The sequence below is a fragment of the Anticarsia gemmatalis genome, chromosome 7 (assembly GCF_050436995.1).
Source record: "Anticarsia gemmatalis isolate Benzon Research Colony breed Stoneville strain chromosome 7, ilAntGemm2 primary, whole genome shotgun sequence".
Lineage (NCBI taxonomy): Eukaryota > Metazoa > Arthropoda > Insecta > Lepidoptera > Erebidae > Anticarsia > Anticarsia gemmatalis.
In genome coordinates, this window is record NC_134751.1 from 13,239,526 (window position 1) to 13,252,051 (window position 12,526).

General features: G+C 37.1%; 1 protein-coding gene across 4 annotated transcripts in view; it reads right to left on the minus strand.

Annotated features, from left to right (window-relative positions):
* Positions 1 to 12,526, minus strand: part of LOC142974078 (ankyrin repeat and BTB/POZ domain-containing protein 2) — a 68,629-nt gene that overhangs the window by 23,395 nt on the left and 32,708 nt on the right. For 2 of the 4 annotated variants that reach the window (XM_076116222.1, XM_076116221.1), the window contains exon 1: positions 6,958 to 8,288. The exons of 1 other annotated variant lie outside the window; for it this stretch is intronic. In XM_076116222.1, the coding sequence (XP_075972337.1) occupies positions 6,958 to 8,273 (1,316 nt within the window). In that variant the 5' untranslated portion in view covers positions 8,274 to 8,288. Of the gene's footprint in view, positions 1 to 6,957; positions 8,289 to 12,526 lie in introns of those variants that run through there. One more of the 4 variants, XM_076116223.1, reaches the window with a different exon arrangement.

Consider the following 12,526-nt stretch of genomic DNA (forward strand, 5'->3'; position numbering starts at 1 on the left):
TCTGCTGTACTCTGCTGTTACCAATCTTTGTACTGTTATAGTTGAGAATGAAGTGGTGTTATGGTTTCTCAATATAAAAAAGGGTTTGAAAATATGAATTAGAGATTGGCAAGTGATGGTGCGGAGCTTAGGGAAATACTCTTATTGCGGTATGAAAATTACAGTTTTGAAGATTCCTAGGTCATCTCAAGATGTTAAAAATTCTGTAGCTGTTTCTACGTTTCAGATGCGTTGCAATAGCAATAAGATAATGTAACTCTCAATGCTTGTTTACGGGTAAATAAAATAAAGGAGAATGCTCAAAATGTATGGGATAAAAACCCAGGCCATACACAAACGGTGTGTAGCTCAGAATTTTAGTGATACTGAGTGATTCAATTCCAGATATTCGCCTCTATCAAATTCGATGGCTAAATACTATTTTTTGCTATTATCTACTATTTAAAAGGTGAATTTAAAAAATAAATATTTTTCAAACATTCATCACAATGATTATTTTTTGAATAATATAATTGTATAAGTAAATATCTAATACTAATAAATAATTAATTTTAATGGAACTGTGATTTTTAAAAAATAATTAACAATAAAATAATTATATTCTATCACTACATAGTACATAGAAGGTGCCAGCTGCATTTCTTCCCGTGCATAATGCAAAAGTCAGTAGAGGGATGGAAGGGTTTGGTGCTTCATAGGCTATAGGCTAGCAATCTACCACCATGACAACACTTTTCTACCTTATAATAGCCCTCCAATGGAGAATGTTACTAGGTATGTCAAATCGCTTGAAATTTTGACTCAGTAAAGCCTGTACATGTACATGAAAACTAGTTTTTGTTTTAGTCAAAAATACCAAGTAGTTTTGATTTTACAAGATTTCAAACTTTCAAAAAATATCGAGTCCCGCTAACAGCGTGACGTCATAGTACACCATGCCGCGCGGGCCGCGTCCCGCTTAATATCAAGTCTCCAGCCGTAGATGTAATAGCTTATGCAGTATTTTGTTATGTTTTCGTCTGCTTATTACATTTAAATTGTAATAATAGTAAATATTATTAAAAAAGACTATGTGAGCCAGACTTAGAGTAATGTACAATGACGTCACACCGACTCGCGCGGTTACAACTTGCTTTACTTATAAATCGGAAACTAATTGACGTATCAAAGTAATTCTTTCACTAGTATTTTTTATTTTTTACAGAGAATATGGAGAGCTAATAATCCAAATTTGTTAACATTCTCCATTGTCTGCCAACCCGCATTAGACCAGTGTGGTGGACTAAGGCCCGATCCCCCTCTTTGTTAAGAGGGGAGGCTTGTGCCTCTCGGTGGGGACATATATGACCCGGTGATGATGACTCATTTTTCAAAAATATATTTTTTATAATTTTTAATTTGTAACTCAGTTACATACCTATATTAAAAATGTGTGACTCAAAAAAGATTAAACATTTATATAGGTAACTTATTTCAAAAATATAAAAATATATTGAAAACCCCAACTGAAAAGTTATAGCAAAATAGTATGTTCAGCCATCGAATTTGATAGAGGTAAACATTGGGAATTCAATTACACAGTATAACTAATTTTTTTGAGTTACATAACTTTTGTGTACAGCCTGGGTTTTTTTTTGAGCATTCTCCTTTGTGCTCGATGATCGACCAAACATAAAATCAATATATTCCAAAAGTTCAAAAACCAGTAGGTGTAAGAAAAAGAAGATGAACATTGTGATACGCAAATCATTTCCTCACAAGATTATTTCGAAGCGCTCTACGAGTCAACATAGTATTCATAATATATTTTATTTTTATTTATTTATTGTACTTATACAATTTACCTTAATATAGTAACTAGTTTATATATGTATTCATATGTCTGAATATAATCTTAAAACCACAAATAGTTGTACAAACAAAACTAGGACATTTCACAAGAACATTAACTGTAGCCGGTGAAGAAAACCTCACAGATGAAAATGTCGATAAGAGAGATAATAAACGGCACGCGGAAGTTAAGTGCGAAAGTTTTGTGTATCACGCACCAACGATAAATACTAACGAGTGCGTTGGTGGTGGAAAATATGGGTTTCTGTGGTTACTTATCTGACTAAAATATTGTTATAATATTACTAGCTGATCCGGCAAACGTTGTTTTGCCATTATAAATAAAAAAAAGTTTCACTGAGGGGTATAAAAATTGATGTTGGCCGATTCTCAGACATACTTAATATGCTCACAAAATTTCGTGAGAATCGGTCAAGCCGTTTCGGAGGAGTATGGCAACGAAAACTGGGACGCGAGAATTTTATATATTTTGATACATTCACACATATTCATGGAAGCTGTGTTTTTAAGAGGTCAGAATAAATCATTTGTTTAATTGTTATAAATGTCAATGAAGTACGAAGACAGTGTATCTCATCTCTTTGCTGTCCCCACACTAGCCAAGAGCGGATAAAAATTAGAAAGAAAAAATACCTGTTTTAAAAAGGGTGAATTATATGGTATTGACGTGCCTATTTCAAATAATTATGGAAAATTTGCGGACCTCTCTAAAGGGGCATTATTGGGTATTCATTAAAAAAAAATCTGTGAAAAAGCTTCATATTTGCATGTACTTAACGAAGTCTTGCCTGTATGGATAAAAAACCAAACCCAGAACAAAAGGTAGACAACCTTTCTTACTAATTTTAACAGAGGTGAGATACACAGACGGATTATAGTTTCATCTTTAGATCCCACTTTAATCAATGTCGTAAAACGAAGTGTAACTACTTAGTTTTCCACGTTAATTAAATATGAATAACAAATAACGGTCCGTGCTTTATGGAGGAGATCTCCAAGGAGTTCAGCCGCCAGGAAGTTCCCCGTTATGAACATGGACAAGTTATTTATGGCAGTTTGAACCCCATAGGAGGTACGTGTACAGTAAATGTAATATATAAGCCTAGAAACAGAAACTTGGAACAAACACTTGGACAGACACAGATAGAGTTCTAGCGGACCTTGCAGTGCTGCCGTTATTACGAGTCATTTGATTTTGCATCAATTGATTTTATTGTAATATGTCATAATTGTGGTCTAAAATTTTGAGGACTCCTAATACTATAACATCGCGAATTTTCAACTTCCCTGTTTAAATTCAACAGCAGTAAATTTATTCTCATGTAAAATTAAGACCTCTCTGTTATTAGCAATCATCTAATCATAGCTATGTATGGATAATGTTTATTAAAGAAGCGAAAAATATTATTTACTTTTATCAGTTCTCTAAACGAAGAAAACTTCTAACGGCTTAGTTGAATGATCAGCAAAAAAATCGAGTAAGTGTAACAGTAGGAGCTCTCAACTGAATGGTGAATTACTTGCATGTTTTCATCAGCTGACTGTATCCACGATCCATTCAGAATTGATGTTTACGTCACAAGCAGTAATTGTCGCCCATGCATGAACACAATGTTCCCAACACAACAGCGGCAAACACGCGATTTTCGACCTTATGTCCTTACTAAATGTACGCAGCAACTGGAAAATTGCTTCACAATTTTTATGGTGTCCTTGGTCACCCTTCATGGACATTAAGTGTGTTTTGATGCTTCAAATGTCAGTGTGATTTTGTATTGCGTATGAGCAGCAGTTTTCTGATGACCTTGGACTGGTGTGGAGCAATTGGACGCATCCTGAGGGTGTGCAAGGCAACTGGATGATTGTAGCTAATGGCTTGATTGCATTCGTTATGTAACAGCAGAATATCAGGATCTAGATCTATTCTGATTATGTTTTTATAAGAAAATTGTGACCGAAGAGATAAAAGTACCGGCACTTGAAGTTTACTTAAGTTTTTCTGTCTGTTAGTTCAAAATATCTTGTAAACAAAATAATTCTTTATAAATGGGAAAAAAAAAATTTGGCTTAAAAAATTTCCACTTAATACTGAACGGGACTTAAATATTTGCAAGAATTGCAAAAAAAATTACTTACTTCATAAATTATTGGTTGCGTATTCGTAAATCTACCGTATTTAGGTATTTACTCTTATGTCATGAGCATGACGTGAAAGAGAACTCAAGTTTTAACATCTATCGACCTGATCTGACCAACTCAAGGCCCTTCCCTCATTTCCTCATAATGGGTTAATCACTACATAGCATGGAGCAATGTCGCTGTTCCTATGCCTGTATGTATGCTGAGGTCTTTAAAAGTACGAATTTTAATAATAATAATAAACAGAGTGATTCAAGAGTAAGGTTTAAGTGTAAAAGTTGTAACCGGGTGTTTGCCGGGCTGCTAATCTATCTATAAATCTAACCAAGTTTAGCGTCTACCTCAAGAATAGCTTTCAAACCTACTCTACAAGACTTGCAAACCACTTAACAATACATAGCTGTATTCAAAGTCTTCATGGTTGTCAGTAAGTAGGGCACGGAGTGCATCAACTCGTCATTCACCACGATCGATTGAGGGAAACAGGTGACAATCTTCGTGCTGAACGGGTTATTGCTGTTTTGTAAACTTCGTGATGATGTTATGATGCTTTTTGTAGTGTTAAGTAAGTCTTGTAACTGTATATGAGTTGGACACGATGTAGAACGGTTTAAAGGCTTTTGTTTGACAGTTTAAATTACTTGGCAAGTGAGTTCAAATTAGGTTATTATCATTTTTTATATTAAATCGGATAGATAATGCTTTTGTGGCACGGTCGGTAGTGTATTAGACTGCTGATCAAGCTTGTTTCGATTCCCCGGTTAGGAAAAGTGTCATTTGTTTTTTCTAGTTTAGGTACATAAAATTTTTTTTTTCTCTAAATCAGCCCGGAGTTTCGTAACGTACTCGGTAAATGGCAGTAGTCTCGCCCCCTGTTACATGGGACTTACATTGGTAAAGATGAAACATAGGTTTTTTTAATACCTCTACCATTGGTACCATTGGTAGAGGCATGAAAAAAACCTACCTAAAGTATAACAGGCTAATGCTACGTATATATGAATATTCCTTCAACGAGGTATAGATCGTAAGTTATCCATTGTCGGTAAACAGTAACCAATAAAGTGATAATATACAGCTCTAACGCAGGTGCAAAGTTACTCGTTCCGAGTAAACTAAATCTTGTGTCCACGCCCTATTTAAAAACAAGTTAGGGCTAGAACACATTGAGCAACATGAACTAAGTACTAAACAGTTAATAAAGTCGCGACAAGCCGTTGTAATTATGACTTCGGTTCACGCAACGAGAACTGTTGGGAAATCTGGTCGAAATGTCAGGTAAACAATGGTAAATGTAAATAAAGTGCTTATTTTACGTTAATCGTTTACTGAAATTATGCAATTTTAGACATTTGTAGATATATTTATCAAGATACATACATACTGTCATACCAGTTATACCCCAAAGTGTAGGCAGGAGTTGTATGAAACATACCCATATTACCCACGTTTCGCCGTTGAAAATGTTAATTCTATGTAACAAGGGACGAGCCAATTGCTATTTTCCAAACTCCGGGCTACTATTGAGAATATTCTAATAGAAAATACCAATAGTACTTTGCCCAACCCGGGAATCGAACCCGTGACCTTATCATCTGCAGTCGGATACAGTACCATGACTGCGCCACAGAAGCAATTATTTGGCGTTAATATATCTTTAATATGAGGAAAAGTTGATATTTTCTCTGAGTTCTTCCATAATTTCAGACGTAATTCAAACTTTATTGAAATATAGACAGTCATCAAAATTGTTTCAGAAGTTTAGACATACAAGTGCCTGGCTTACTTACGTCTATTACCTACTCATTACATTGACCATGCAACAAGTATTACACCGATTACAATCAAGATAAGCCTATTAAGAATTTCCAATTATAAAACGTAATTATTAACATTAATATCCTAATATATGAAACTGAAGTCTTAATTCCTCGAACCCATTCAAATGTTTATGCTCACAAACTTTCTCTTGAAATAAACAGATTCGTGGAAAAAATATAACAAACTCGGCTCGAATAAGAGCGTAATAATAATTAGCACCAAGATAAATGATCTCAACAAAATATTACGAAACACCTGCATACAGTTTTAAGAATATCACTGTTCTTAATTGAATTGTAAACACCGGTTTAATGCTAATTGCGTTCAATTCTCAGGGAAGTAAGCGACGATAGACAAAAACTGACAGCTCAGGCATACGGAGGCTCAACAAAAGATCGTCACAAGTGTTAAGCGAAATAAGCTCTTGTTTATTGAAAGGAGACATGGTGAATATAATCCTGATATTGCGTAAGTCAATAAGGTCGAGATTGGAGTGACGAGTGAGCCTGATGATCAGTATCGTGACAAAGAAGCAGAAGCTCGCACGGGTTCAACAACACACGATTGTTATCGGAGGAATCGCTACGCAATTAGCGCGAACGTCTTCCCGAACACGCAGCAAGAAATATAGCGTATATCCGTTATGTAAGGAAATGTGAGAATAATATAAATAATTACATGACGACGTCGGAAATCACTTGATTTAAGATACGCTTTCTCTATGTACGAGGAGAAATGAACGACAACTTATAGGCAATTGCTACCGTTTGACACAACGCCGACGGATCTGACGGGATTTTACGAGTCACTAATTAACTACTCGTGAGAAATACGCATTTGCACATTTAATTACGTAGAGACATGAAGCCTATCCGTTCTCTACGTTCAACGTACTTAATATAATTATGTCAATTACGCATTATCTCTAAGAATCGAGATCATAACAAATGACACAGATTATGATCCAAAAAAGTGTGATAACACCACACCAGTGAGCCTGGCCTGCTTCCTACACAATTAACAATTACCTCCGCTCTCAGGTCGCACAGTAACCGTTAAATTATGAATATTGCGATTATAAAACAAAGCAGATGGGATCCAGGTCATCTCGGCTAGAGCAATCATAACAGCATCTTTGAATCTTACCGCTTCCTCCAGTCTTGGACGAAACTCCAGTCGCAGTGATCATCCTCGTCGAGTACCGTGGCCTCGTGATGATCCAATCCCGCACCTCCATGCACTAGCTCCACTAACTGCAGAGCCCTCTCAAAGTTACCCTCAAACTCCACCACAAGGAACCCGTCAGAACTCATCGTCTCAAATACTTCTTTCTTATACGTCGCATCGTTTATCGTCACGACGTCAGAGTTGTCTTTACTCCCTTCAGTCTTGATCTCAGAGTAGATAGCCTCTGGAACTTGAACTTCAGATACCATCTGTGTACCTCCACCCTTATCACCGTCTCGACTAAGTCCCAAGTTGCCAGTTTCATCCAACAATCGATTAGCATAAATAACTTCTTCCTTAGGATCCTCTTTCTGTCTACATTCATCTTTCTTCTGTTCATTGTGTTTACGTATTATCGAGTCACCAAAATAAATCACCACTTTGTTATTATTCTGTGTGATCTTGTTCGCAAGACCACCTTCTGTTAGTGGCAAGTTCGCTTTCTTGGTTTTCTCCTGGGAAAGTCTCTGCGCTAATTCCTCGTAGCACGGAAGACGGTTGCTGTATATCTTTTTATCAGCAGAACATTTGTTTAGTTCTTCCTTCCTCTTCTCCACGCTCTGGTACACAGGTGGTCGACAACATTCGTCGTACTGAGACGGCTGCGGGCTCCTTATGGACTGTCTAGGTTCACTGTATATGTGTTCCACTGGAGACGACACCTGCGGCAAAGGAATGTACTTTTCATGAACGTTCTTGGAATTAGCGGCATCATTCTTTCTGAAATTCAGCACACTTCGACGTACTTTAGACTCGGACGCATCACTGCTGTTGAGTTTCTTTGATCTAGAGTTGCCGAGCAGCTTGAACAGTGGCTTGTGTTCTGACTGCGGCTTCACTCTGTCGGTGCTCGGAGCACGACGCATCCCAAAGGGTCCAGCCTCGTCCTCGGACGGATGCGGGTATAGCTGCTCATAGCTGGTAGACTTGTGAGTAGTGACTCTAGTCTTGGCAGACGTCAATGGCTCCCGGCTTTGCCAGTGTCTGACTGATAGCCTGGCGGCTCCGCGGATGAACTTCATAGGTTCCCATGCTTCGGCCTTCTTGAGTATGAAGTTGTCGCACATGTTATGTTTCGCGTTAGGTTTCCTGGCGTCGGCGGCGCGGCAGGACTGCAGCTCGCGGCAGAGGAAGCACGAGCAACGCGCGGGGCACAGCATGTCTGCGCGGACGTGCCGGCCGCACTGAGCGCGCGCGCCGTCGCCGCCGCGGCCCGTTAGCCCTCCAAGAAGCATTGTTGCCGTCGCCCCGCTACAAAGTCTCGCGCTGCAGTAATTGCCGACACACGTGTTATTCATGGATTAATGTTACCGTTTTGATGAAAGCTCGAGTCGTGCCCGAGCTTGGGAATTTTTAATAGCTCCAGCGATGATCGCTCGAATAAGATCTCTTAATATAATCGATTTGCATGTGATGTTGTTACGAGTGGTGCAGTTGATCAGCGGCGCAGGCGCAGGCGGTGGGCAGGTACCGTGCGGGTGTTGCTTCGAGGTGGTTACACTTGCATATGAAACTCGTCTATATTCAATGCGAGGTGAACGAAACCATAAGTTGTGTAAGCTAAATATAGAGCACACTTGAAACAGAGGGGTTATTACTGAATCACTCGCCGGTGTAATGATACACCGGGGCCGCATGAATCGTCCACTGTAGTTTGTTTCCTGCGATATTTAATATGGGACTATATTGCGCAATTGATTCACCATTTTTTCCGGATCGATAAAGAAGGTATTGAATTCGAAATTCTTTAATGTTATGTGAATTAAAGTATAGTTATGTAATGTAGGTGTGTAATAAAAATACTTGCTTCAGTAGATCTAATAAAGTCGATTGTTAAACAAATGATATTAAAGAAAGTGAAAACCGCGGTAAATTCATTAACGTGCGGAACAAAAACGTAGTGATCAGTGGCATTATTAATTGAGACGCAACAAAGGCTTTATCTAAATACAATAAAATTACAAACTTTCTTACGTTTGAGAATTTTGCGATGTAATAACAGGTTTATTTGTAACAGCCATATTGTTTCTGAAGATTTTGGAATGCGTTTTTATCGTGTAATGATCGTGTAAGAGCATTTGTAGTCTTATTACATTGAAATGAAGTAAGAAACATTTGGAGCAATAACCCAGAAGAGCTGAATTTTAATTAGTTTAAAGTGTCTCAATTGTATTGAAATTACATTTGTACATCTAATATTATCAATCTGTAGTTATAAAATAAAAACCTAATTAGGAGATGAAAAAGTTTCCTTTAATCAATCAATTTATAAATTAGAGTAGTAGATAATTCGTATGATTAACGTAAAGAAACAAAAATGTTCATCATTTGAAAAAAAAAATCAGTTTACTAAACCAACCATAGTATATCTAAGTTATTTTAAGTATCAAACGCACAAGTCAACAAAATCAAAACATCACCACATTCAAAGTACTCGCAAATATATCGACCAACACTCGAATAGCCTCCCACAATAAGATACCAATTCATACGCATATAAAACGTTTCCGCCACGGTATCAACACAATTAGAGCAATTATAAATAACGGACGGACGGACAAGTTATGTGATATTATTATAATATGCCTCGTAAGTTGTACGGGCGACACGTGGGCGGTATTTTGTGGTACCAATGAAAGATAAAATTATATGAAATATATTTGCGTGGGGTGATTTATTTTGCGTTGGCTGTCAAAATATTAGTATACGCGTATTTGGTTTCCTTTTATAAAGTTATGGGGTAGGTTCAGACTATTGTATATTGCTTACTTTCGTCTTGACATAAGTAAAATACTCTTGGGTATTACCTACCCAAAAGTATGATGTTTTCTTAAGTAGGTAATACCCAAAAGTATGTGGTTTATTTTGGACCATGTAATTGGCTATGGCTAACTGTATGAGGTCGTTCACCTCTTAAATTATTATTAAGTACCCTTTAGGCGAATTTCTAGCTTTTTTGTTTTATTTGACCTATTAAGTAAGAGAGAATGCACTGAATTTTGCGGACGGCGGAAATTTTTGTTTATCTATCAACTATGAACCAATCTGAAACTTTTTATTACTGGCTGTTTACTACGAAATCTTCTTTTTAGTATACCCATCTTCAGTCTTCACCTCATACTATCCAAAATGACCTTACAATTTGAAAGTCAGACCAACATTTTCAACCACTGTTCTCAATACAAAATCCGTTCAAAAAAGGTTACTTAATTCACAAAATAAAAGTTACGTTAAGTGAAAATATTCAACAATTACTTTCATTACATAAAGAGAAGTATTGTTCGTATTCATAATAACACGATAATTCCCAGCTCATTGGAGAAAGTCCTTTGCTTTATATAAAGTTTATTTTTCATTGTTCTCGGACGGTTTTCACATGGAAAATCTTTGTTTGTTTGTTGTAGACGGTGTTGTAAAAACTACGGTTTCATTGCTAAGTTTCGTTTTCATAATCATGATATATTAACGAAAAAAATGTCTATGAACAGTGCAGTATTGTTCGGCCGAAACGTCAAGCAAAAGAGTGTTAGTGATGCGTGACCGTGTTAAGGCTCGTGTTATATTAATTAGGCAGAATAGTCGATAGTGATAATAGCGATATTTTTCCCCGTGGCTGTCACGTACTCAAGGCCTAACCCCTCGCTCGTTTGGGAAGAGATCCTTGCCCAATTGTGCGACAGTGATGCTGCCACTGCTGGGCAAGGGTCTCCTGTCTATAGAGGCAGCGGTTAAGCCTTAGTAAACCGCATTAAACAAATGCAAGTTTGGGGCTTTGTACGTCCTCAAGAAATGTGCTAATTAACTTTTAGGCTTGCAAGGTTTTATCAAGATGTTTTTCTTCAATGTAATAACAAAGTGGTTTTATATAACGCTAGAATACATATGGTTGAAACCAATATGGGTCTCTTTTTAAATGACTTAAATGCAATTAAAATATTTTTGGCCTTTTAAATGGCCTATCCCAATGCAAAAAAATGCTACATAACGTAACTTGTTACAGGTCAGTCGATCGGGATAGGTCAGTGAACTGTAAGTATAAACGCACAAAATAAACAAACAACAACGACTTCATGCTTACAGTAACATAAATATTTGCGTTATAATCTAGCGATGATGCTATATGTCAAAACAAATCTAACCCTGCATAATAAACATAATAAACCTTAACCCGAATCGTATAGAGCCACTGCAATATATGCACTTTTTGGAGATTTCGTCTCCTACTATTATAGCGAGGTATCAGTTGTGCTTACCGGTTGGTAAATGATCTGTGGGTAGCATCGCTTGTCGCGGTTTTTCAATAGATAGGTGGCTACATAGTGGTATCTGAACTGAGCTGAACTGGGCGTTTCTAAGCTTCAAAGGACAAAAAAAAATCGGTTGTTGCCGATTAAAGTACCAGTCGTTAAGCCATCATGCCAATGTATCCACGCAGCAGATATCCATTTGAAAACGACGCAACCCAAAACCAGACAATCAATAGTTAATTACGCGAGATACAGTTATGTAATAAAATAGCAAGTTTATTAAGTTATTACAATGTTGTAAAAAGTAGACTAGTTCTACTCTTATCCGGAAATTACTCTACCATAAACAATAAGGCAAATGTCTATGATCTATAAACCAAATACAAATGAACGGAAGTCGTCAAAACATTATAAAATTAAAATCAACAGTATTTTTACGACATTCTATAAAATGTATCGAAATACTAGCACATGCCGGCTGTTCATTCCGCTTTAGTGCTTAAGCTTATGGTAGCTTTTGTTTAATCACAAGCCTGCAACTATATTCTTTAGCAATTTTGCCGTGAAAAGAGACAAACAGTAATATACGAACTATTTTATGCCTACAGTTCTGATTGCAAAACTTTTTTGCGGAAAATGGTACCCAACCCATCCATTACCTACCTCGGATCTAATCTGTCACCTTGCCGAATTTCATTAAATACGGTTTATCCGTTTTCAAGTGAGAGAAGGACAGACAAACAAACACACTTTCAGTTACAATATAGACAACAGTAAAATACTTTATTTATAGACCTTTAGTTCTATTTTAATTTTTATTGCGCGCATGTGCTTGCATGATATTGTTGCGCGACTGCAAGCGCACTTAGAACGTTTGCATTAAACTTTATGACACTTTAAGTGCTCATAGTTATTTAGTTAAATAAGGAAATACCTAAGTTTTGTCTTGGCTATTTGTGTATATTATATTTCTGTATATCTTTAGTGTCTAGAACTCAACGCAGTGATAGCCAACTTGGATTTCGAGCTATGGTACCATTTCAGCAAGGTTTCCATACCTCAGCGAACACTCCAAAAGCCTTAGGTTGTTGTCAGTTCGGCCGTTTGTTGAGAATACACTCGTAGCGCGATTCTCTCCCACTTATGACAACTGGCTAGTTATGGCATCTCTAGCGGGCACCGTGGGTACTATTTTTGCAGTAAATAGTACTTGCTAGTTCCGGTGAGGTAATGGTAATGTA